The sequence below is a fragment of the Pristiophorus japonicus genome, chromosome 5 (assembly GCF_044704955.1).
Source record: "Pristiophorus japonicus isolate sPriJap1 chromosome 5, sPriJap1.hap1, whole genome shotgun sequence".
In the NCBI taxonomy this organism is placed as follows: domain Eukaryota; kingdom Metazoa; phylum Chordata; class Chondrichthyes; family Pristiophoridae; genus Pristiophorus; species Pristiophorus japonicus.
Genome location: NC_091981.1, coordinates 128,687,299 through 128,715,057, shown reverse-complemented (window position 1 = coordinate 128,715,057; position 27,759 = coordinate 128,687,299). Strand labels below are relative to the sequence as shown.

The window sequence follows — 27,759 nt, the reverse complement described above, 5'->3', positions numbered from 1 at the left end:
TACCTTTGTAGTCTCCTTTATTTAAGCTTCGGACCCTGGTTTGAGAGCCAACTTTCTCACCCTCCAACTGAATTTGAAATTCAACCATGCTATGTTCACTCATTCCTAGAGGATCTTTTACTACGAGATCATTTATTAATCCTGTCTCATTACACAGTACCAGATCTAAGATAGCCTGCTTGCTGGTCGGTTCCATAACATACTGTTCAACAAAACTATCCTGGATACACTATGAACTCTTCCTCAAGGCTACCCTGGCCAATTTGCTTTGTCCAATCAATATGAAGGTTAAAATCACCCATGATTATTGCCGTTCCTTTATTACAAGCCTCCATTATTTCTTGATTTATACTCTGTCCAACAATGTAGCTACTGTTAGGGGGCCTATAGACCACGCCCACCAGCGACTTTTTTTCCCTTATTATTCCTTATCTCCACCCAAACTGATTCAACATCTTGATCCTCTGAGCAAATATAGTTTCTCACGAACACACTGATCCCATCCTTTATTAACAGTGCTACCCCACCTCCTTTTCCTTTCTGTCTGTCCTTCCGAATTGTCAAATACCCCCGAATATTTCATTCCCCGTCCTGGTTACCTTGCAACCACGTCTCTGTAATGGCTATCAGATCATACCCATTTGTATCTATTTATGCCATCAACTCATCTATTTTGTTATGAATGCTACGTGCATTCAGGTAGAGTTTAAAAATTTTTTTTTAACCATTTTTTCCTGCTTTGATCCCACTTTCTGATTCACTTATGTTTATACACTCTGTCCCTTCCTGCCATGCTCTGGATTTTATTTCCCTCAGTGCTATCCTGATCCATTGCCTTCTCCTGGTTCTTTGACTTTTAAAATTTTCGCTCAGCTGAATCCTCCCCCCCACTAATTAGTTTAAAGCCCTCTCTACAGCCCTAGTTATTTGATTCGCCAGGACCCTTGTCGCAGCACGGTCTAAGTGGAGCCCATCCCAACGCAACAGCTCCCTCTTTCCCCAGTACTGGTGCAAGTATCCCACGAACCAAAACCCATTTCTCCCACACCAGTTTTTGAGCCATGTGTTTAAATCTCTGATCTGATTTACCCGATGCAAAATTTGCTCGTGGCTCAGGTAGTAATCCAGAGATTATTACCTTTGTGATTCAGCTTTTTAATTCCCTTCTCGCCCGAATCATTTCTCTTGCCCCCCCATCTCTCCTCCTCTGGAAAGAGAAGAGGGCCGGGGGAAGGGAGGAGTGGGGAAAGAGCGGGGGGGGGGAGGAGAAGAACAGGCAGGGGGGGGGGGAGGAGAAGAACGGGCGGGGGGGAAGGAGAAGAACGGGCGGGGAGGGGGGGGGGGAGAAGAACGGGCGGGGGGGGGAAGGAGAAGAACGGGCGGGGGGGGGGAAGGAGAAGAACGGGCGGGGGGGGGGGGGGGGGAGAAGAACGGGCGGGGAGGGGGGGGGGGAGAAGAACGGGCGGGGGGGGGAGGAGAAGAACGGGCGGAGGGGGAGGAGAAGAACGGGCGGGGGGGGGGGGGGGGGGGAGAAGAACGGGCGGGGGGGGGGAGGAGAAGAAGAACGGGCGGGGGGGGGGAGGAGAAGAAGAACGGGCGGGGGGGGGGGAGGAGAAGAACGGGCGGGGGGGGGAAGGAGAAGAACGGGCGGGGGGGGAAGGAGAAGAACGGGCGGGGGGGGAAGGAGAAGAACGGGCGGGGGGGGGGAAGGAGAAGAACGGGCGGGGGGGGGGGGGGGGGAGAAGAACGGGCGGGGGGGGGGAGGAGAAGAAGAACGGGCGGGGGGGGGGGAGGAGAAGAACGGGCGGGGGGGGGGAGGAGAAGAAGAACGGGCGGGGGGGGGGGGAGGAGAAGAACCGGCGGGGGGGGGGGGAGGAGAAGAAGAACGGGCGGGGGGGGGAGGAGAAGATGAACGGGCGGGGGGGGGGGAAGGAGAAGAACGGGCGGGGGGGAGGGGAGGAGAAGAACGGGCGGGGGGGGAGGAGAAGAACGGGCGGGGGGGGAGGAGAAGAACGGGCGGGGGGGAGGAGAAGAACGGGCGGGGGGGGGAGGAGAAGAACGGGCGGGGGGGGAGGAGAAGAACGGGCGGGGGGGGAGGAGAAGAACGGGCGGGGGGGGAGGAGAAGAACGGGCGGGGGGGGAGGAGAAGAACGGGCGGGGGGGGAGGAGAAGAACGGGCGGGGGGGGAGGAGAAGAACGGGCGGGGGGGAGGAGAAGAACGGGCGGGGGGGGGAGGAGAAGAACGGGTGGGGGGGGGAGGAGAAGAACGGGTGGGGGGGGGAGGAGAAGAACGGGTGGGGGGGGGGGAGGAGAAGAACGGGCGGGGGGGGGGGGGAGGAGAAGAACGGGCGGGGGGGGGAGGAGAAGAACGGGTGGGGGGGGGAGGAGAAGAACGGGTGGGGGGGGGAGGAGAAGAACGGGCGGGGGGGGGGAGGAGAAGAACGGGCGGGGGGGGGGGGAGGAGAAGAACGGGCGGGGGGGGGAGGATAGGGGGGGCGGAGGAGAGAAGAGATCGGGGGGATTGGAGTCATACAAACTATGAGTGTCCCAAATTCCATGCTGAGCTAGCTGACTGTCAGCATCAAGAGGATACTATAATTGGCTTTATTATTGGCAGACTATAAAGATTACAGGGAAAAAGCTGGGGGTAAAGAGAAGGGCAACCGATACCTTGTTTAAGGTTTCTGAGCTCGAAGAGCAGGTTGAAGATTCTGGGGTAAAAATGATTCAAGTAATCTACATTTGAGGAACAAATAAAGTGAACCCCAAATAATTTGAGATTTCCACAAATTCTGGAAGCAGGTAACATTGAATTTAGAAGAGGGGATGGGTACAGTTTCTATTTATCTGCATTAGGTAGAGGAAATTGAACTTGTGGAATGAGAGGTAGCGTTGAAACGGAGAATTGTGTATTTATGGTCGTGGGCTATTAAGAGGTATTAATTCTGAGAGTGACCAAATGAACTGCAGAGTGTTGCAGCGGCTTGTACTTTCCTATACTCTTATGTAAGAGGGGGAAACATAACTATTGAAATGAAGGAGGAATATTATGGCAATTTAAAGCAAAAGTCAGATATTATGGCAATTAAAAACACCCATCTGCTTCGCAGATGCAAACTAAATTGTTCACATTTTTAAGGATCTAAATGCAAATGCCATATACGTACAATTTTGTATCCTGAGCTTCCTTTTGCATGATTTCCATAATCATCTTGCAAGCAGCTGAACATCCTTCTGGTGTTGAGTGAATACTTATTGGTTTCTCAGCAGCACCCGCATTATCTTTGCGATGAATATCGATCCTAAACACAAAGACAGGTATTCATATTACTAAAAGTGAACTGTCCAGAAGCTATGTACAAGAGAAGTACAGACTGATAAGTACAAATGTCAAGAGTAAATTTTTAAGAGCAATAAAACCCCCTTCCAGAGAATGATCAAAATTTAGACAAAAAAATCTAAATTCTAAATTCTCTTTCCCCTTTTGCATTCAAAGATCTTCACACCTTCCCTCAGTCTGTGCAATGGCTCTTCAAACAGTTACTGGATACAGTACGATAGTAGACTCAGGTCACTGGCCTGGAAGTTTTCCTATCCTTATGGACTTGGAGTTATAGGTGGGCTCAACTCAAAAGGAGGTTAAGATCTACAACTTTAAAGGGGAGCAGAATATTCTCTCCATCATCCCAACCGTTCCAAATTCTACAACTACACACAAGTACAGTTAGTACCATTTCATGACTAGGTTAAAAGACCCCCTACCCAATATTACATAGCCAAACTGATTTTAAAGATTCTTCTGTGAAATCTCTGTGCAATTCTCTACCGTGTTCAGCAAGGTGGTACTGCAGCCAGCCTTGCCTTGGAGAGCAGCAGATATGTGGGTATAAGTGACTAACAGCAAGTTCATATAATTAACACAAGATACAAAGAAAATTTCAAAAGCAAAAAATGCCAGGTATCAAATGCTGTTGCTTGCAAAGAAAACCAAGTTTGTCCACACGAGATTTATCTACAAAAATTGAATGGTGAATCAGTGAACCAGTTGTCATGTACTGCGAGAATGGGCCAGACAGAAGGTAAAGAAAAAGCTGTAAGGAAATCCTCGTGCTGTGGCCCAAACAGTAACACTTATAAACCCATCTCTAGTTATGTTCTTTCAAAGCAGAATCCGGAAAGTGAACCCACTGCCCCGCCCAAGCAATAAGACAGATCTGGAAGTGATACGTAGGCTCCCGTTCACCAAGCAGAATTCACAAGATCTGTTCTTCCCCCGCCCCCCCATGGGCCTGTACTTTCTGCCTCCATGTCCTCACCAACAGCCACTTAAACAGCCCCAAATGGCCACACTCAAACAAGGGCAGAACCCCAAAAGATGCTGGAAAAAATACAGAAATATACAGACAAATAAATAAATGAAATACAGAAAGAAAGAAAGAATTGATGGATTCAGCAAGACATCAGAGGAAAGACTGCAATAGATCAAGCATAAAGACAGGCAGCATCACAGATCATCTCAAAAAAACACACATCAAGGAAAGAAACATAACAAAATGTACACAAAGCATAGCATCTGTCCAGACACAATACATCACAGACATCAATCCACAATCTGAAGTGAAAGATAGACACACATCCAAATCAGAATTCCTCCAATTTAATGGTGAGCAATGCATGGTACATTCACTACAATATATTTTTTGCAAGAATATCAATTAATTCTCACTTCATTAGAATCAGTTTGGCCAATTACCAATCCTGCTTCTGAATCAGACGGGAGCACAAAATCTAGACCAGTAGTGCAGTACTGAGGGAGTGCTGTATTGTTTGGGGTGCCATCTTTCAGATGAAACTCAAATGGAGGTCATGTTTGCTTCTGAAAGGTCACCAACCTGAAACGATGGCCTGGATTTTCCAAGGCCTATGGCCACGTATGCGGCCGCAAGTGCCCCGCACGTTCCGGGTTTACGCATGGACTGCACATGCACGAAAACACAGAACTTGTAATCTGTTAAGATCGCGACAGATCCTCCGCATGCACAGGAAATGGACATTCGATGGCGGAGAGTTTCCCAGGAAACTCTTTTGCCTGATAAAAACTTTTACCATCTAAGGGTGAAAATACATTTTTTAAAATAATTTTTAATATTTTATTTTAACATTCAAAAACCTGTAAAATAGGTGTTATTTTTGGCCCCTTAAAAAAATGTTTATTTTTTCAAAAAATTTAATTTGTTTTAAATGTTTAATGAATTGTATTTTAATTAATTTTAAACATGTATGTTTTTTTATTTCAGTGCTGTAAAAATGTAATTTTTGGGTGATATCTATTAAGCTTATGAGGATTCTATATATAAATGTAATCCACATAAGCTTAATGGGAATCCCCTTTGATTGGTTGGACTGGCCCACGTGATATCAGGGACGTTTGCGAACTGCCTGTGCCCAAGATACATGGGGCATTTTGCACATAGAAGCTCAGGAATGCGAGCCTCCGTGGATCCATGACCATCAGGTAGAATTCAGGACAGATAACTCTTTCTCTCCACAAATGCTGCCTGATCGGCTGAGTACGTCCAGCATTTTCTGTTGTTTCGTGTCTGCTTGTACAGGTGACATAAAAGATCCTGTGCCTCTGCATGAAGAGCAGCAGTGAGTTCTCACTGTGTACAGCCAAATACTAATCAAAAACAAATTTATAATCTCTGCTTAATTCAAATCACTTAATTCAAGATGGTCTGAGGAAGTTAAATATTTTATTCATGCTAAATTCTCAAATTTGTTTACATTAGACAATTCAAATATTTTTAGCACAAAAATGACTTCAAAGTATCAGGAGTAATTATATCTTATTTGATGGTTGTGGGACCAAGCGGTGTGTCACGCTTGCCTACATAACATTGAATGCAGTTTAAAAAAAAAGTTGCAAGTGGAATACTTACTTTGACTGGGTTTGTTTTGTGATATTACGGATTGTGGCTCCTTCCTTCCCAATGATAGCACCTACAAACTGAGTTGGAACCACGATTCGCAAAGGAACATCGGACTGCTGCTGTTTTGGTCTAACCGTACCACTAGGTGACCCTTGCCTGGGCGGGCCTCGTTGTCCAAAACCACGCCGTGCTTGTGAAGGTGGCAGTTGTGAACTCTGTTGAGCAGCCATCTCATCGGGGATGTAGGTTACTTTTATTGAGTAATTCTCCAACATATAGCCATTAAGTTTCTCAATTGCCCTATTAAGGAAAGAAGCTTTTAATTCATCAGCACTTATGTCATACGATATACATGTGTTTTGTTTCCCATAAATAAAAAAAAGGAAAGGTATTAATAAAATTATGGAGTCTGCAATCTAATAAAAACAGCACCCCCATAAGCCCCTTTTATAAAACACACCAGTAAATCAGGCATTATGAACATAAATCCTGGAAATCAGAAAATATTGAAAATAGGAAGGTCAAAATATCTGAAAGAATGAAGATCATTCATCAAAAATAAAGTTAGATCACGCAACTAATTTTTCGGAGGTTGGAATGGGAACACCCCAATAGGATAGCATTCTGGCAAAGGTGATGTGCATACTTGGCATTGACCTGCTTGCCTGGCTGGTTCCAGGGCCATGAGAGCCTGCTCGGTTTTTCTACACTGCCCTTAACTTCAGCCTATCCCTCACCCCTTTAGAGACACACACGAATATATATCTATTATTTCTTAGATTTATCTCATTATGCCTCCTATTGTCTCATGCTTATCATTTATTTTGTACGTGTGCTCCTGCTTTTGTTGCTTCTTAAATGCTGGTCATTTGTAATATTTTCCAGCTCTGATGAAGGGTCCATACCTACAATGTTAACTTGTCTTGTTTTCTGCACAGATGCTGCCCAACCTACAGAGTGTTTATACCATTTTCTGCTTTTTAAATTTCTTCCTCCCTTACTGTATTTTAAGGGCCAGTGTTTGTGTTCTACAACTGCTTAGCAATGGAAGTGATCAAGTGGCAACATAAAGCACAAGGTTTCATGCAGACGTCAGATACAGAATATAATTACCAACACTGGCCACAAAAGTGCCTCAGTTCCAACTTAAGAGCACCCCTTACTGGACCCAATGTAAATTTTCGTACTTCTCACATCAGATATCCTTATGGCCAGAGATATGGCAAATTTTCATGCCAATCTGTAGGTGTTAACTTGCTTCCATAGAGGTGAAGTATTAAGATTATCAATTCATTGCACAATACTCTAGGACCCAAACTTTTATATGATCAGTCTGGTCTGATTTTGAATCTAAATCACAGAAGTGAAAAGACACTACCAAACCATCCCCATCCCATCCCCCAATTTCCCAATGCATTTTTTCAATCTAATTGGAGATTACACCTCACCACCAATAACCATTGACCTGAAACAGATGAGCTAAATTTAATTGAACAGACTTCATCAGTATTTATTTTTGGCAGTTAAAAGCCAAAGATAAATACAGATGAAGTCTGTTCAATTCAATTTAGCTCATCCATCTAAAAAAAAATCCGTAGTTTCCATCACAGCAACATAGAATTTCAAACACTTTACATCATAGAAACAGGCCATTTGGTCCACCTTTGCTGTTGTTTATGGTCCACTCAAACCGCTTCCCATTGCACTTCATCTAATCCTATCAGCATAACCTTCTATTTCTTTCCTCTCTCATGTACTTATCTAGCTTCCCCTTAAATGCATCGATACTATTCACCTCAACTACTCCATGTGGTAGCAAGTTCCACATTCTAACCACTCTTTGGGTAAAGACATTCTACCCCATCAAACCACTCAATTTTAAAGACCTCTATTAGGTCATCCTTCAGCCTTCTCTTTTCTAAAGAAAAAAGCCCCAGCCTGTTCAGTCCTTCCTTCCTGATAGTTATCCTGAGTTATTATCTGCTGATAGACACAGGATGCCAGACAAATGTATTTGTTAGCCAAGTGTTTATGCATGACATACTTAAGTCCTTGTAACAATCAGCCAGCCCAGAAACAGGATATTCCTGTAGTTCAGTGTCACAGCTAATGGCAGTTTTAATTAGCAAATTAAGATTTAAAAGAAAAAAGCACACTATCCACATTAAAAGGCAAATTTAAGAACGATTCCAGGAGTATTTTCAATATGTGGATGGGCTTCCAGTTAAAACAATAGTGGCATACACACTGGAATAGTTTTGGAAAGGGTAATTTGCTTATATATGTAAATGTAGCATCCCTTACTCGTTTGTCACAATGCAGATTTCCAAACTAGATACATACACTATGGGGGGTGGGGGGGAGGGGAAGAGAGAAGAGAGAAATGCCAGTTTCTTCTGGCCTGGAGCCAGAAATGTGCAAGTACCAATCTGTAAACTTAATCACCTATAGAAATAACTTATAATTAACTTAGCATGTGTCTATTTAGTTAGAGATGATCACCTTAAAAAGTAGCAGACTTTAAACAGCTGCCCCCGAGCAGCAAAATATGCAATCTAGGTTACAAGTTATAACACTCCTGTTATAAAGCAATGTATTGTGTATTGTCCAACTTACTGTAAAAATGGCACAATGATGCCAGTTGGAACAAGAAGGGGAATGAGACTGCTGGCAAAAGTGATATCAGATAAATTGAAGGAGGTTGAATGAAAAGAATTAAATTAAGGAAAAGTGGTATTTAGTGGAAAGTGATTTTAAAACACTGCAGATTATGTAGAGTTGGAGGACAAGTAACAGAATGGATAGCATGCTGGCTACAAAACAATAAACAGAGAGCAGGCGGTTAAAGGATTTACTCAGACCGGCGCAAAGTGGGAAGTGGTATTCCACAGGGATTGGTGCGGAGAGCACTGTTGTTTACCATTTACATAAACGAATTGGACTCGGGAATCAGTACAATTTATAAATTTGTGGATGACACTAAATTGGGGGAGTATAGTTAATATGGAGGAACAATGTGAAAATAAGACATTAATAAACTTGCAGAATGGGTATGCAAATGGGAAATAAGTGTCAATATAGAATTCAATAGTGCATTTTGGTAGGAAGAATAAGGTGGCCACATTCTCCTTGGAAATGGGGTAGAGTAGCAAAGCGATCTAGGGGTACAGATACACAAATTACTAAAAGGTAGCGACACAGGTTAATACCTGTAAATCCATTAAAAGAAAAATACTGGGGTTCCTTTCTAGAGGGATAGAGGTACTTTAAACTTAGATATAACCTGGTTTAATCCACACTTATTACTGTGCGCAGTTCTTGTTGAGCAGGCTGGGAGAAGAGAGAAGGCAGAGGGGTGACCTGATAAAAGGCTGGACGTAGGGAAGACCAGACGTAGGGAAGATACTTCCACTTGTAGGGGAGACCAAAACTAGGGGCCATAAATACAAGATAGTTACTAATAAATCCAATAAGGAATTCAGGAGAAACTTATTCACCCAGGGAGTGGCTTGAATGCAGAATGGAGTAATTAAGACGAATAGCACAGATGCATTTAAGGTGAAGTTAGATAAACAAATGAACAAAAAAGGAATATAAATGTATGCTGATGGATTAGATGACAAGGGGTGGGAGGAGGATGTGTGAAGCATAAACACTGGTATGGACCTGTTGGGCCGAATGGCCTGTTTCCCATCCTGACTTCTCTATCTCCATTTCTGGGTATAGGCGGTCAACCAATATCTACTGTAAGCCCACAGCTACCTTGATTACAATTCCTCCCACCCCGCTCTCCAAGGACTCCATTCCATTCTCCCAGTTTCACCATCTTCATTACATCTGTTCTGACAATGTCACCTTCCACACCAGTGCTTCTGATACGTCTTCCTTTCTGCTCAACCAAGGATTCCCCTCCACTATGGTTGGCAGGACCATTGACCGCGTTTGTCCCATTCCCTGTACTTCTGCTTTCACCCCTTCCCCTCCCTCCTGTACCAAGATAGAGTCCCGCTTGTCCTCACCTTCCACTCCACCAGCCTCCACATTCAACGGATCTCCATCAAGATGCCAAACACATTTTCCACTCCCCTACCAGAATTCCTAAGGGTTTGTTCCCTCCGTGACACCCTGGTCCACTCTTCCATCACCCGCAACACTCGCTCCCCTTGCCATGCAAGTGTTGGAGATGCAACAAATGCCCTTTTACTTCCTATCATCCAGGGCCCCAAATACTCCTTCCAGGTGAAACAGCGATTTACCTGTACTTTTCAACCTGGTATACTGTATACGCTGCCATTTTAATTCTCTGTTCCACTTTGACCTTGGCCTCCTATAATTTTCCAATTAAGTTCAATGGAAGCTCGAGGGACAGCACCTCATCTTTCGATTAGGCATGTTACAATCTTCTGGACTCAACACTGATGTCAATAATTTAATATCATAACCACTGCATCAATTTTTCTCCCCAGACTGCGGTTTAAAAAAAAATTCATTCCTGGGATGTGGGCATTGCTGGTAACACCAGCATTTATGGCCCATCCCCAATTGCACTCGAGGTGGTGGTGGTGGTGAACCGCCTTCTTGACGTACATGTGGTGAAGGAACTCCCGCAGTGCTGTTAGGGAGAGTTCCATGATTTTGACCCAGCGACGACGAAGAAATGCATTCTAGTTCCAAGACAAGATGGTGGGTAACTTGAAGGGGATGGTGTTCCCATGTGTTTGCTACTCATCCTTCTAGGTGGTAGAGGTCGTGGGTTTGGGAGGTGCTGTCGAAGACGCCTTGGTAAATTGCTGTAGTGCATCTTGTCGATAGTACACACTGCAGCCATGGTGTGCTGGTGGTAGAGGGAATGAATGTTTAAGGTGATAGATAGGGTGCCAATCAAGCGGGCTGCTTTGTCATGGATAGTGTTGAGCTTCTTGAGTGTTGATGGAGCTGCACTCATCCAGGCTAGTGGAGAGCACTCCATCACACTCCTGACTTGTGCCTTGTAGATGGTGGAAACGCTATGGGGAGTCAGGAGGCGAGACACTCAATGCAGAATACCCAGCCTCTTGTAGTCAAAGTATTTATGTGGTTGGTCAGCAGGCCGGGGCCATTAGAGGGAGCAGCGTGCGGCGGTATGCCACTGCAGGCAGTAGTGCGTGCTGCTGCAGGAGGGCAACGTCTGCGAAGAGGGCGACTGGATTTGACGTCGCCTAAATCCAGGTCACTGATTGCAATGTGGGCAGGTACAGCAAGAGCGGTGAGGTCGGGACGGAGGAGCGGCAAGAGTTCGTAAAGGGATGTGATTGGACCCCAGGAGAGGCGCGAGTTTGGGGCCCAGAAGAGGCAAGGGCCCAGGGGCAGCATGGGCCAGCCCACACTGCGATATGTGTGCGTACTAGCTCCGTGCAGCAAAGCTGGTCTCTAGGCGTCTTGGCTAATCCTTGTCACTGGACCAAGACCTAACTCTGTCAAGCCCATGTGATGGCTGGTGTTCAACGGCCACCACACGTTAAAAAAATCCATGCACAGGCATCTTCCACCCTTCAAGATGTAGTTTGGGATCTGAAATATTAGGTCCTTCATTGAAACACCTGTAAACTCATCTCTTTTTGGCATGGAAGCAAGTCATCCTCGTTTCGAGGGACTGCCTATGATGATGCCGGCCAATGGCGATGCCCAGGATATTGATGGTGGGGGATTCGGCGATGGTAATGCCATTGAATGCCAGGGGGCAGTGGTTCGACTCTCACTTGTTGGAGATAGTCATTGCCTGGCACTTGTGTGGCGCGAATGTTACTTGCCACTTACCAACCCAAGTCTTAATGTCATCTAGGTCTTGCTGTGTGTGGGCATGGACAGCTTCATTATCTGAAGAGTTGCAAATAAAACTGAATTGCGCAATCATAAGTGAACATCCCCACTTCTGACTTTATGATTGAGGGAAGATCATTAATGATGCAGCTGAAGATGGTTGCACCTAGCACACTACCCTGAGGAACTCCTGCAACGATGTCCTGGGGCTAAGATGATTGACCTACAACAAACTCAACCATCTTTCTTTGTGTTAGATATGATTCAGCCAGGAGAGGTTCCCCCCTGATTCCCATTAACTTCAATTTTACTAGAGCTCCTTGATGCCACACTCGATCAAATGCTGCCTTGATGTCTCTCCTTCCTCACCTCTGGAAATCAGATCTTTTGTCCAGGTTTAAATTTTTTTTAATTTTTTTTATTCGTTGCCAATCTTTCCAATTCTTTGTCAAATCACAAACGCCAGAGGTCACCTTGCACACATCAAGGATCACTCTGCACCAATGCTCTTAGCCAAAAGGCCTAGAGCCACTGCACCGTTCCTGGAAGTACTGCAATACCAGGTTCATGCCATGGAGGTGGATAGGTCAGGCCCCCCACACACCTCCGTTTTAGACCAAGGCTGCAATGAGCAGGTGCTGCCATTTACACATCCTCTAGATCCATCTTTTGTTTATTTACTTGTCCCATTACCACCGGAGTGTCTTGCATCATTATCTCTTAATTAATCACACCTGCCTTCCATCCTATTACAGGCCTTCCCTCCCCTGCCTCTGTACTTGTTTAAAAACTGATAATCTCTAAAATCGTCGAGTTCTGATGAAAGACCATCAACAAGTATTTATATAGCGCCTTTAATGTAGTGAAACGTACAAGTATTACGAGATAAAACAATTTGACACCGAGCCGCAGAAGTAGAAATTAGCGCAGGAAAGGGGTAGGTTTTAAGGAGAGACTAAAAGCAGGAAAGAGAGGTAGAGAGGCGGAGAGGTTTAGGCAGGGAGTTCCAGAGCTTGGGGCCTAGGCAACAGAAGGCACAGCCACCAAGGGTTGATCGATTATAATCAGGGATGCTCAAGAGGGTGAGGAGAGCAGACATCTTGGGGGGCTGGAAGAGATTACAGAGATAGGGAGGGGCGTGGCCATGGAGGGATCTGATAATAAGGATGAGAATTTTGAAATCGAAGCGTTGCTTAACCGGAAGCCAATGTAGGTCAGCAGGCTCAGGGGTGCTCAGAGACATGGACCATATACAGTAGACACCTCAAAGCGCCAGAGAAATACCACCAGCGCTGCCTCCGAAAGATTCTGTAAATCCCCTGGGAGGACAGACGCACCAACATCAGTGTTCTCGATCAGGCCAACATCCCCAGCATTGAAGCACTGACCACACTCGACCAACTCGGTTGGGCGGGACACACCAACCGCATGTCCGACACGAGACTCCCAAAGCAAGTGCTCTACTCGGAGCTACTACACGGCAAGCGAGCCCCAGGTGGACAGAGGAAACTTTTCAAGGATAAGAACACAAAAAATAGGAAGAGGAGTAGAGTAGGCCACACGCCTCTCGAGCCTGCTCCGCCATTCAATAAGATCATGGCTGATCAGATCATGGACTCAGCTCCACTTCCCTGCCTGCTCCCCATAATCCCTTATCCCCTTACCGTTTAAGAAACTGTCTATTTCTGTCTTAAATTTAGTCAATGTCCCAGCTTCCACAGCTCTGCGAGGCAGCGAATTTCATAGATTTACAACCCTCAGAAGAAATTTCTCTTCATCTGTTTTAAATGGGCGGCCCCTTATTCGAAGATCATGCCCGCTAGTACTAGTCTCCCCCATCAGTGTAAACATCCTCTCTGCAAGCCTCCTCATAATCTTATACGTTTCAATAAGATCACCTCTCATTCTTCTGAATTCCAATGAGTAGAGGCCCAACCTACTCAACCTTTCCTCATAAGTCAACCCCCTCATCTCCGGAAGCAACCTAATGAACCTTCTCTGAACTGCCTCCAAAGCAAGTATATCCTTTTGTGAATATGGAAACCAAAACTGCACGCAGTATTCCAGGTGTGGCCTCACCAATACCCTGCATAGCTGTAGCAAGACTTCCCTGCTTTTATACTCCATCCCCTTTGCAATAAAGGCCAAGATTCCATTGGACCTTCCTGATCACTTGCTGTACCTACATACTATCCTTTTGTGTTTCATGCACAAGTACCCCCAGGTCCCACTGTACTGCAGCACTTGGCAATCTTTCTCCATTTAAATAATAGCTTGCTCTTTGATTTTTTTTCTGCCAAAGTGCATGACCTCACACTTTCCAACATTATACCCCATCTGCCAAATTTTTGCCCACTCACTTAGCCTGTCTATGTCCTTTTGCAAATTTTTTGTGTCTTCCTCACACATTGCTTTTCCCCCCATCTTTGTATCGTCAGCAAACTTGGCTACGTTACACTCGGTCCCTTCTTTCAAGTCATTGATATTATATATGCAGACTATAGTTATACTCTCTGTGTAGTCACTGTATATTTGCATAAGATGGAGACGTGTTACCTGATGTACTATCAATAAGGTTTACACTCTGTATATACTATGCTGGCACCACGAGAGGGTACAACTGGTGGATTTCCTGCCCCTGTGGCAGAGGCTGTCCACCAGAGGGCACTGCAGTGGGAGACCTGAGGATCACCTGCATAGGTGTGCAGGGCCCAGTATAAAAGGCTGCCCACCATGCTTGTGCCTCACTCTAGAGTTACAAATAAAGGACTAAAGTCACTACAGTTTGAGTGCAACACATTGCCTCGTGGGGTCAATCATAAGTGCATTACAGACATAACAGTTAATATAGATTGCAAATAGTTGGGGTCCCAGCACGGATCCCTGCGGCACCCCACTAGTTACTGGTTGTCAACCAAAGCCTGGATACTCTCAAAGCCACCTCGATAATATGCAACATCCCCACCGGCACCTGGGAGTCCCTGGCCAAAGACCGCCCTAAGTGGAGGAAGAGCATCTGGGAGGGCTTGAGCACCTCGAATCTTGTTGCCAAGAGCTTGCAGAAACCAAACGCAGACAGCGGAAGGAGCGTGCGGCAAACAAGACTCCCCACCCACCTTTTCTTTCAACGACTGTCTGTCCCACCTGTGACAGAGACTGTAATTCCTGTATTGGACTGTACAGTCACCTGAGAACTCACTTTTAGACGTCGTCCTCGATTTCGAGGGACTGCTGCTGATGATGATGATGATGATGATGATGATGAGTGGGTGGGTGAGTGGGATTTGGTGCGAGTTAGGACATGGGAAACCGAGTTTTGGATCACCTCGAGGTTAGGTAGGGTAGAATGTGGGAGGCCAGCCAGGAGTGTGTTGAAATATTCAAGTCTAGAGGTAACAAAGGCATGGATGAGGGCTTCAGCAGCAGATGAGCTGAGGCAAGGGCAGAGAAGGCCGATGTTACGGAGTGGAAATAGGCGGTCTTAATAATGCTACGGATATGTGGTCGAAAGATCATTTCAAGATTCAGCCTCAGACAGAAGTTGGGGAGAGGGATGGAATCAGTGGCTAGGGAACGGAGTTTGTGGCAGGGACTGAAAACATTGGCTTCGGTCTTCGCAATATTCAATTGGAGAAAATTTCTGCTTGTTGTCAGACAAGCAGTCTGACAACTTCGAGACCGTGGAGGGGTCGAGAGAAGTGGTAGTGAGATAGAGCTGGGTGACATCAGCCTACATGTGGAAACTGACCGTGTTTTCGGATGATGTTGTCAAGTGGCAACATGTAGACGAGAAATAGGAGGGGAGCAAGGATAGATTCTTGGGGGACTCGAGGTAACAATGCTGGGGTGGGAAGAGAAGCTGTTGCAGGGGATTCTCTGGCTACGATTAGATAGGTAAGAATGGAACTAGGAGAGTGGAGTCCCACCCAGCTGGACGATGGTGGAGAGACGTTGGAGAAGGATAGAGTCAACCATGTCAAAGGCTGCAGACAAGCCAAAAAGGATGAGGAGGGATAGTTTGCCTTTGTCACAGTCACAAAGAATGTAATTTGTGACTTTGATGAGAGCCATTTCGGTATTGTCGCAGGCGCGTTAACTGGATTGGAGGGATTCAAACATGAAATTGCAGGAAGGACGGGCATGGATTTTGTAGGTGACAACACGTTCAAGGACTTTGGGGAGGAAAGTGTGCTGACGTGGATTGAGAACTGGTTGGCGGACAGGAAGCAAAGAGTAGGAGTAAATGGGTACTTTTCAGAATGGCAGGCAGTGACTAGTGGGGTACCGCAAGGTTCTGTGCTGGGGCCCCAGCTGTTTACACTGTACATTAATGATTTGGACGAGGGGATTAAATGTAGTATCTCCAAATTTGCGGATGACACTAAGTTGGGTGGCAGTGTGAGCTGCGAGGAGGATGCTATGAGGCTGCAGAGTGACTTGGATAGGTTAGGTGAGTGGGCAAATGCATGGCAGATGAAGTATAATGTGGATAAATGTGAGGTTATCCACTTTGGTGGTTAAAAACAGAGAGACAGACTATTATCTGAATGGTGACAGATTAGGAAAAGGGGAGGTGCAACGAGACCTGGGTGTCATGGTACATCAGTCATTGAAGGTTGGCATGCAGGTACAGCAGGCGGTTAAGAAAGCAAATGGCATGTTGGCCTTCATAGCGAGGGGATTTGAGTACAGGGGCAGGGAGGTGTTACTACAGTTGTACAGGGTCTTGGTGAGGCCACACCTGGAGTATTGTGCACAGTTTTGATCTCCTAACTTGAGGAAGGACGTTCTTGCTATTGAAGTAGTGCAGCGAAGGTTCACCAGACTGATTCCCGGGATGGCGGGACTGACATATCAAGAAAGACTGGATCAACTGGGCTTGTATTCACTGGAGTTCAGAAGAATGAGAGGGGATCTCATAGAAACGTTTAAAATTCTGACGGGTTTAGGCAGGTTAGATGCAGGAAGAATGTTCCCAATGTTGGGGAAGTCCAGAACCAGGGGTCACAGTCTAAGGATAAGGGGTAAGCCATTTAGGACCGAGATGAGGAGAAATTTCTTCTCCCAGAGAGTGGTGAACCTGTGGAATTCTCTACCACAGGAAGTTGTTGAGGCCAATTCACTAAATATATTCAAAAAGGAGTTAGATGTAGTCCTTACTACTAGGGGGTTCAAGGGGTATGGCGAGAAAGCAGGAATGGGGTACTGAAGTTGCATGTTCAGCCATGAACTCATTGAATGGCGGTGCAGGCTAGAAGGGCCGAATGGCCTACTCCTGCACCTATTTTCTATGTTTCTATAAAAGCTGGAGATGAGGTGGTACTTTGCAAGGACAGAGGGGTCGAGGGTTGCTTTTTTGAGTCGATTAGAGGAAGAGGGGGACAGTACCTGAGGAGAGAGAACTGTTAACAATGTCCGCTAATATGGGAGCCAGAAAAGGAAGCTGGGTTGTCAGCAATTTGGTGGGAATAGGGTCAAGGGAGCAGGTCTCAAGAACAGTATGAACTCGGAAAGGTCCCAAGGGGAGATCGGAGAGAAACTGGAGAATCATGTGAGGTCAGGGCTGAGGCAGGGGGAGATCCTGAGAGGAAGTTTGGTCCGGGGAGCTCAGGGAAGGAAGGGAAGAAGCAGAGACGGCCGAATGGATGGCTTCAATCATAGAGACAAAGAAGTCCATGAGCTGCTCACACTTAGTCAGAGGTGAGGGTGGAGACTGGGGACAGGGGTTTAAAAAGACAGTTAGCAGTGGGGAATAGACGCCAGGATTTATCTTTCATTCCAGAATGATTCTGGAACAGTGAGCGATTTTGGCAGTCGAGAACAGGACCAGAGTGCTGTGTGTGGTCCAGCCAGATCTGACGGAGAATGGCTAAACCAATTGTCCCCCATATCCGTTCAAGTCTGCGTCCCTTGGACTTAAGGGAACAAAGATAAGAGCTGTACTGGGGAATGGTCAGGGTGAGAGAGAGTAATTGTTTTAACAGGGACAAGGGCATCAAAGTTGGTGGTGAGGCTGTGATTGAGCAGATCGGTAGCTGCAGAAAAGTCATGGTGAATGGAGGACCAAAGGCTGGACAGTTGGGAGTTGATAAGTGAAGTTGTAAGAGAGTTGGGGGAGTTTTTTTTCCAGCAGCGGGCACAGGAGGTAAGGTTGAGGGACGCTACAAAGAAGTGATCAGAAATGGCCTTACGATTGATATGATCGGAGTAGCAAGGCCACGAAAGATGGCGAGGTCAAGGGGCTGGCCGTGAATATGGGTTGGGGAGTTTACATTGAGGGAGAGATTAAGGGAGGACAGGAGATTAGTGAACTCAGAGGCGAGAGAGCATAATGAATTGAGATGGAGGTTGAAATCACCGAGGATGAGAAGTCTTTTGGTGCAGAGGGAGAAAAGTAGTGAAGAAATATCAGTAATAACATGTTTATGGTACTTGGGTGGGTGGTAGAGAATGAGAATTTTAAATGAGGTGAGAGGGGTGGAATATGATGAGATGCTCAAAGGAGGAGAAAGTGCCGGAGAAGTTGGGGGACTGACCAAGGTGTGATTTGCTGAGGAGAGCCACACTTACACTATGGTGGTCTCAGCGGGGCAAGTGGCAGAAGTTATAGCCAGGTGGGGAGGCTTCATTTAAGAGTAAGGTGTCATCGCCCCTCAACCAGGTTTCCATCAGGGCCATGATGTCGATGCCATCATCCACGATAAGCTCATGGATGAGAAGGGCCTTGTTTGCAAGCGAACGGACGTTCTAGAGGGAGATGCGGAGAGGGTTGGTGATGGTTGTCCCACTGCCAGCATCCACAGGGTCAGCGTTGGAGAGATGGGTGGAAATGAGTTGGACGGGGAGAAGACTGGCAAGATTAGCCCCCAGTGAGCGTGCTGAGTGGTAAGGTCAGCAAGAGAGTAGGATGGGGTTGCTGCTCGTAAGGAGGCAGCGACGAGTGCCTTGATGGGCCCTTCATAGGATGCCAAGAGAGGCACAGAGGGAAGTTGTAGGCTTATCTAGGAGGGAGTCAAGCCTGGGACGGTGGCAGGAGAGTAGGAAGGTCGAAGAGTAATGAAGGATTGGGGTAAGGATTTGGGAGGGCAGTGTGTCCGAGAGATGAGTGATGAAAGGAGGCATGATGACACGAGAGAACGGTCAGGGTGGGATAAAGAGAAAAGAAGAGAGGGAGAAAAGTGGAAAAGTATTGAAAGGCTCGGGTCCGGAGCGGCAGCCAAAGTGTGCGCGCGAATGGACAGGGGGAAAGCTCAGGTTACAAAGGTCTGTTTAAATGTAAATAATACAATATTGATGGGTAGGAAAGGACCATCTGATCCATCAAGCCCGCCCCACACCTCACGTTGGGTGGAGCATTTCAACTAGGACTTCCTACATAACCCCTGCCTCTCGCAACCGTGTGATCATCTGGGAAAAGCACAAAACCAGAGAAAAAACAAGTTTCAAATGGATCAAAAAATTGCTGCACCCAGTACATTCGGTACCCGAATGTTACAATAAAATGTTACAATATATAATTTGTCAACTGTCAGCCCATAGGTGCATACTTAATTGGAACAACAACCTGACCTCGAAACAAGGACCATAAATCCAACAAAAGCTGTTCTTCTGTTTAAGTGATTGCCCCTCTACAGGTTCAGTGAGCATGGGCACCGTAACCCTGGTCTGCTGATTCCCAGAAGGTTTACAGGATCAGGGCACCTCGGTGTGTAGCTCTCTCCCTCCCTTTCTGTGTATAGTTACCTCCCTCTCGGTCAGTTGGTGAGTAACTCTCTCTCTCTCTCTCTCTCTCTCGATCAGTCGGTCGGTGTAGCTCTCTATTAATCTCTATGCACTCATAATATGGCATGTCAATCTGGTCTGGCCTATATGTGACTCTAGACCCACCACAATGATCTTGACTCTTAACTGCCCTCTAAAATGGCCTACCAAGCCACTCAGTTGTACAAAACTATCAACCTGAAATAACTTTCTCTATACACAGATGCTGCCTGACCTGCTAAGTATTTCCAGCATTTTCTGTATCTACTTCAGATTTACAGCATCCTCAGTATTTTGATTTTTTTGTTGGCCTGTTTCTGTGCTGTACATTCCATGTAATTAAGTGCTAACATTTACAATTCTGGGATAGAGGACTGTAAATGGGCAATATACGTTTTCTTGCATCTTCAGGAGAAAGGCATCAGTGGAATGAATCTTAAATGTGTGTGCCAGGAAGTTCATTAAAAAATAGGTAGATAGCTGCTGTTGTCTGCAGCCGCGACCAGAGTTAAGTACATATCCTCGAGGCTGGAGAAGAATTTGCAGTGGGAGGGGAAGGATTCAATTGTCGTGGGCTACGTAGGAACCAACGATATAGGTAGAAGAGGAATGCTGGGAGAGTTTGAGGAGTTAGGGTCCAATTTAAAATGTAGCACCTCAAAAGGTAATAATATCTGACTGTCTCAAATTGGCATAGGGACGAACAGATCAAAGAGTTAGATGCGTGGCTCAGAGTGGTGTGCGAGGAAGGGGTTTTGATTCATGGGGCACTGGCACCAGTACTGAGGAAAGACAAAGCTGTTCCATTGGGACGAGCCTGCTTAAACCGGGCTAGAACTAGTGTCCTGGTGAATTAAATAACTAGGACTGTAGATAGGGCTTTAAACTAGAAGCGGGTTCGGGGAGGGCTAATTTAAAAATGTAACGCGAAAAATCAAGACAATAGAGCAGGGTAGCGATTTGGGTAAAGATAAGTAGAGTGTGACAGGAAGGGACAGAGAGTTTAATGGTAATAGTGCATCTGCAAATAAGGATTTAATGGTTAAAAAGTTAAAATTGAAGGCTCTCCAAATGCACAAAGCATTCATAAGGGATATATAAGAAATGAAACCAACCTAAATATAGAAGGAAACGGGAAAGGAGAGCATAGGAAAGACTAAACTAAGGGAGGACATAGATGGCCAGGGAATAAAGAGAGTTATGGAACAGGAGTGTAAAAATATGGTTAAAAATAAAGAGAGGAACTGCTATTAAAAATGAGACAAACTGTACAGCAATGCACAGTGTCCGTAATAAAACAGGGGAACTGGCGCAATAATACATTGCGAGGACCAGATATAGGGCCCAAATGTGCCCAGGTGTTCCTCCGTTTTTTTTGGAGCAACTTGATTTTTCTGGAGTATCTTAAAAATCCCCATTCTGCACATTCAATTTGCGGCAGTGTAAGTGAGTTAGTTAGGATTTTTTTCCAAAAGGGGGCATTGCCAGCCACCTACGCCTGTTTTGGCCATTTAAGCCAGTTTGGACAGCTAATGCCTGTGACGAGGGGGTTGGGGGGGGGGGGGGGTGGAGGGAAGGAGAGGACCTTGCAAAACACTAAACACCTTCACAACAACATTCATGAAGCATAAAAACCATCAATAATAAATAAAAAATAAATAAAACTTAAGTCCTACCTTTATACTCGGCCCGGGAAGTCAGCGGGCCTGCCGGTGCGAGAAGCCACTCGGCCGGGGATAGGTGCGGTGGGTGGGAAGCCCGGGCGGGAGAGCAGTGAACTGGCCACACACAAAACACAGCAGGCTGGACTCGCAGAAGGAGGCTGCAGGAGGGAACTTAAAGAGGGGCTGGCAGGAGGGAGGGGGGCTGGGAACACACAGGCTGCAGGAGCCTTAATGTGTTAAGTGTAAAAGTCTATTATGTACTTATTGTAAGGTTTGATAGTTGCCATTACACCTCAAAATAAATCAAGTAATGCTGACAAAAAGGCCATGAAACAATCCATAACATCCGTGCTAGACTAAAAAAGTACATTTTAAAAATGAAAGCTCATCTGAGACAACTAAATATACTCCCAACAGCATGTACCATTTGAATGGACTTCAGAAATGATTATAAATTTAAATGGTAGTGTCGTAATTCATAGAATTAAAATCAGGTTGCATGAGATTTGCTTGAATTGAATCCAGAGATTAAGATTGATAGAGCTTGATTGAATCTTTACTTCTATCTGCATACTTCTCAGGGCTGCAGCCATTCTGTGGTCAGCTTTTCAAGGTGCCCTCATACTCAACAATTGCAGAGTTATTTCTCTGGACAATAGGTCTGATGCTAAAGCAATGACGGTGTGAAAGGCCACTCAGCCAGGAATAGATGTGATGGGTGGGATGCCTGGGCGCATGCACGAACGCTCCAATGCGCATGCACAAAGCTGCCGGCACTGTTACAAATGCTGGGCCCGAGCCCCGCACCCCCTGCCAGCACTCTTTCAGCCGCACAGCCCTAGCTCCGCCCCCACTATGATTGCCACGCCAAGCACAAGGACGGTCCACAGAGCATATGGCAATATATTTTCGGCAGCGTTTTGAGAGCAGAAAGTCAGCACACCTCACATAAGTGCGCCGAAAAAAAACAGAGGGACAAATTTGGGCCCTCTGCAGGGATTATTGAGACATAGCTACAGAAAAATCAGGACCGGAAATTAAACACTGCAGGGTACAACATATTTAGAAAGGAGAGGGAAAAAGGGAAGGTGGAGTAGCTGGACTTGAGATAACAATGGCAGCAGAAAAAAAAAGTGACGCAGGTATCAGTGAGACAGAAATAGAATCCATGTGGAAAGAGATAAGAGATAATAAAAGGTTCAATCACACTAATGGGGTCGTCTATAGACCGTGAAAGTGGGAGGTGGAGGAAGAAATATGCAAATAAATTGCTGCCGGCACTGTTACAAATGCTGGGCCCGAGCCCCGCACCCCCTGCCAGCACTCTTTCAGCCGCACAGCCCTAGCTCCGCCCCCACTATGATTGCCACGCCAAGCACAAGGACGGTCCACAGAGCATACGGCAATATATTTTCGGCAGCGTTTTGAGAGCAGAAAGTCAGCACACCTCACATAAGTGCGCCGAAAAAAAACAGAGGGACAAATTTGGGCCCTCTGCAGGGATTATTGAGACATAGCTACAGAAAAATCAGGACCGGAAATTAAACACTGCAGGGTACAACATATTTAGAAAGGAGAGGGAAAAAGGGAAGGTGGAATAGCTGGACTTGAGATAACAATGGCAGCAGAAAAAAAAAGTGACGCAGGTATCAGTGAGACAGAAATAGAATCCATGTGGAAAGAGATAAGAGATAATAAAAGGTTCAATCACACTAATGGGGTCGTCTATAGACCGTGAAAGTGGGAGGTGGAGGAAGAAATATGCAAATAAATTAGGGGAGAGTAAAAACAGAACAATCATGGGGGAATTTCAACTACCCCAAAATTAATTGGCCAGAAGAGGTAGGTAGTGAGGATAAGGGGATCAAGGGTTACGGAGAGAAAGCAGGAAAGGGGTACTGAGGGAATGATCAACCATGATCTTATTGAATGGCAGTGCAGGCTCGAAGGGCCGAATGGCCTACTCCTGCACCTATTTTCTATGTTTCTATGATAAAGGAATGGAGTTCCTATGATGTGTACAGGACTCCTTTCTAACCCAACATCCAATAAGCCCAACAAGAGAGGATTCGCTATTAGATCTGGTAATGGGAAATGAACCAGAGCAGATAAGATAAGTAAATGTCAGGGAACATCTAGGCAATAGTGACCATAATATAACATGCTTTAAGATAATAATTGAGAATTGATGAAGACCAGGTAATAGTTTGCAGAAAAGCTGATTTTGAGGGGCTGAGAATAGAACTTGGGAAAATAAAAGAGACTACAATTTCGGCAAACAATGATGCAGAACAGCAATGGGAAACATTTAAAACAGTATTCAACAGAATTCAGAAAAAATATATTCTGCTGAAAAACAAAAACAAGCTAAACACTAATGAGACACCATGGATGAATAAAGACAAGCGAAAAATTGAGGGAAAGGAAAGAGCCATACACTAAGTACATGAACAGCAGGGGAGATCATGACAAGTGAAAATATTGAGATTAAAGAGAAGTCAAAAAAATTAGGAAGACAAAGAGGAACTATGAAACTAAATTATCAAGGAACACAAAACAAAATAGTGAAATATTCTACAGACACAAATAAAGTAAAGTCGGGATGGGAATAGTCAGGATGGTCAGGATAAAATCACAGGCGATAATGAAATGGCAGAAATATTAATAATGACTTTGTTTCAGTATTTACTAGGGAGACAGACCAGGTGGACATGACATTGGATCATGAGATTAGAAAGGATAAAACTGCATTTCACATTTTTTTTAAAAAGAGAGCAATATTAAATAAACTAATCAAACTCGGGATAAAATAGACCAGTCAGCTTAACATCGGTAGTAGGAAAAATAATGGAATCGCTACTAAAGGAAAAAATAGAACATTTGGAAACTAAAAATATAATAATGAATAGTCAGCGTGGATTTCAAAAGGTAACCTCATTGAATTATTTGAAGAGGCAACAGAGAATAGACAAGTTAATGCAATAGATGTAATTTATCTAGATTTCCAAAAGGCCGATAAGGTACTACATAATAGACTAATGAATAAGGTCAGAGAATGTGGAGTCAGGGGACAAGTGGCAGAATGGATAGCTTGCTGCCTTCAAGATAGAAAGCAGAGAGTAGGGATAAAGGGCAGCTATTCAGAGTGGTAGAAGCTGGAGAATGGGGTCCCACAAGGTTCAGTGTTGGGACCAATGTTGTTCACAATTTATATTAACGACTTAGACTTTTGAATCAAAAGTACAACTTCTAAATTTATAGATGATGGGGTGGGGGGGGGGGGGGAGAAGAGAGAGAGAGAAATAGTCAATATTGAGGACTGCAACAAATTACAAGAAGAAATAAATGGGTATGATTTGATTGCCATTACAGAGACATGGTTGCAAGGTGACCAAGGATGGGAACTGAATATTCAAGTGCTTTTGGCATTTTGTAAGGATAGGCAGAAAGGAAAAGGAGGTGGGGTAGCTGTTAATAACGGATGAGATTAGTGTAGTAGTGAGAAATGATATTGGCTCAGAAGATCAGTTTGGGTGGACACAAGAAATAATAAGGGAAAGAAGTCGCTGGTGGGAGTGGTCTATAGGCCGCCAAAGAGTAGCCACACTATAGGACAGAGTATAAATCAAGAAATAATGGAGGCTTGTAAGAAAAGTACGGCAATAATCATGGGTGATTTTAATCTTCAAATGGTTTGGACAAATCAAATTGGCAAAGGTAGCCTTGAGGAAGAGTTCAGAGAGCGTATGCAGGATGGTTTCTTGGAACAATACGTTGTGGAACCAACCAGGGAGCAGACTATTCTAGATCTGGTAATGTGTAACGAGTCTGGATTAATTAATGATCTCATTGTGAAGGATCCTCTTGGGGAGAGTGATCATAGCACAGTAGAATTTCAAATTCAGTCTGAGGGTGAGCAAGCTAGGTCTCAAACTAGTGTCGTTAACTTAAATAAAGGTAATTACAAAGGTATGAAGGCAGAGTTGGTTAAAGTGGACTGGGAAAATATATTAAAGGGTAAGACAGTAGAAAGACAGTGGCAAACATTTAAGGAAATATTTCATAACTCAGTGAGAAAGAAAGACTGAGAAGGATTAAGAAAGGTTGAGCCTATACTTATTGGAGTTTAGAAGACTGATGTGTGATCTTATTGAAACGCACAAGATTCTGAGGGGGCTTGACAGGATAGATGCAGAGAGGATGTTTCCCCTCGTGGGGGGAATCTAGAATGAGGGGGCATAGTTTCAGAATAAGGGGCCGCCCATTTAAAACGGAAATGAGGAGGAATTTCTTCTCTCAGAGGATCGTGAATCTTTGGAATTCTCTACCTCAGAGCTGTGGAGGCTGGGTCATTGAATGTATTTAAGGTGGAGATAGACAGATTTTTGAAAGATAAGGGAGTCAAGGGTTATGGGAAGTGGGCGGGGAAGTGGAGTTGAGGCCAGGATCAAATCAGCCATGCTCCTATTGAATGGCGGAGCAGGCTCGAAGGCCTACTCCTGCTCCTTATATTCTTATGTTCCTTAGATTCCTAAATCCACTGGCACAAAGGTATTAATAAAAAGTTAGATTTCTATAGTCAGATGAAATACTCACTGTCTAGCGTATTCCTTGGTAGAATATGTAACATTCACTACTGCAGTCTCGGTTTCTGTGTTTACTGCAGAACAAAAAGTGGAACAGTAATGTTAAAAAATGTAATAGATAACAATTGTGATTTATAAGTACTAAACACTTCTTTCAGTTACCTACCTTGTTCGCAGTTCTCCACTGAACCATATTGAGCTAACAAACTATCCAAGACCTAGAATTAAAAAAAGTACAGGACGTGAATGTACTCCGGAACATACTTCTTTCCCTACAGAATTCAAAGTTAAGTATTCTTTATGAAACAAGAATATATCAGCCTTGCACACATTTGGCACATCCATTGCAAATATCAGGACTATATCCCAGCACATGACAAAGAAATCTTTCTTGTAATTTTCTTACCATAGGGGAAAACACTTTGTTGCAGATCTGCACAAGGGCATTATAGTCCACTGTAAACAGTGCTGAACCTTTGATGCATTGCATGAAACAAATGCAACCTTTATGCAAGTACTCAGTCTGAACCATAGCACAATTGGTACCAGGTATTACAAGGTGATCTATTACATAGAACATATTCTACTTCAACTGAAAATGTGATTGATTGCAGGCAGTGCACATTTATATCTGGTTTTAGAGAAAAACCGAAGTAATTTTGTAATCATTCAATAATTAGAAACACTTGCAGGCTTTTTCATAATCTTAAATACAGTATCCATTCAGGATTCCTGCCTACTTTTAAAATGAGGAGTGGAAAAGTTTGAGCAAGATCCCCATAAAGTTTTTTTTTAATAAAATTGAATGGTGACTCAACTTTAATGACAGTGTTTGTACTCCGTTTTGTTTAAAAAATGTATGTCGTGAAGCAAATAGCCAGCTTGTGTAAAATATTTCAACTGTACAGTTAGAGAATTAAAATAGATTTTACAGCACAGAAACAGGTCATTCGGCCCAACAGATCTATGCTAGTGTTTCTGCTCCACACAAGCTTCCTTGCACCTTATTCATCTAACCGTATCATTATACTGTATCCTTCTATTCCATTCCCCCTCGTACTTATCTAGTTTCCCCATAACTGCATCTATGCTATTCTTATTATCTGGGTAAAGATGTTCCTCCTGATTTCCATATTGGATTTATTAGTGACCATCATATATATTTGGCCACTAGCCATGGTCTCTCCCACAATTGGAAACATCTTCTCTACGTCTACCCTATCAAACCTTTTCACAATCTTAGATCCAAGAACAAAAGCAGGAGTAGGCCATATGGCCCCTCGAGCCTACTCTGCCATTCAAGAAGATCATGGCTGATCTTAAGACTTCAACTCTACTTTTCTGTCCAATCCCCATGTCCCTCTATTCTCCGAGAGTCCAAAAATCTCTCTCTCAGCATTGAATATACTCAATGATTCAGCATCCCCAACCCACTCAGGAAGAGAATTCGAAAGATTCACTATCCTCTGAGTGAAGAAATTTCTCCTCCCCTCAATCTTAAATGGCCAACCCCTTATCCGGAGACTCTCTAGCCAGGGGAAACAACCTCTCAGGATCTACCCTGTCAATCAGCCTTAGGATCTTGTATGCTTCAATGAGATCACCTCTCATTCTTCTAAACTCTAGAGAGTATAGGCCTAATCTACTCAATCTCTCCTCATTTGGACAACCCTCATCCCAGGAATCAAAATAGTGAACCTTTGTTGCACTACCTCGAAGGCAAGTGTATCCTTCCTCAGATAAGGAGACCAAAACTGTGCACAGTACTCCAGGTGTGGCTTCACCAAAGCTCTGTACAATTGTAGCAAGACTTCCTTATTCTTGTACTCTAACCCCCTTGCAATAAAGGCCAACATGCCATTTGCCTTCCTAATTGCTTGCTGTACCTGCATGCTAGCTGTGTTTCCCCTGCATGAGGACAGCTAAATCTCTCTGAACACCAACATTGAAGTTTCTCACCATTTAAAAAACATTGTTTTTCTGTTCTTCCCATCAAAGTGAAAAACGTCACAATTC

At 44.7% G+C, this 27,759-nt stretch overlaps 1 protein-coding gene across 1 annotated transcript in view; it reads right to left on the bottom strand.

The window, feature by feature from the left end:
• igf2bp3 (insulin-like growth factor 2 mRNA binding protein 3) overlaps positions 1–27,759 on the bottom strand; it is a 208,836-nt gene that overhangs the window by 59,063 nt on the left and 122,014 nt on the right. The window contains exons 5-8 of the mRNA XM_070880958.1: positions 25,910–25,961; positions 25,754–25,817; positions 5,943–6,233; positions 3,168–3,302 (exon numbers count right to left, since the gene is read on the bottom strand). Of these exons, the coding sequence (XP_070737059.1) occupies positions 3,168–3,302; positions 5,943–6,233; positions 25,754–25,817; positions 25,910–25,961 (542 nt within the window). The remainder of the gene's footprint in view (positions 1–3,167; positions 3,303–5,942; positions 6,234–25,753; positions 25,818–25,909; positions 25,962–27,759) is intronic.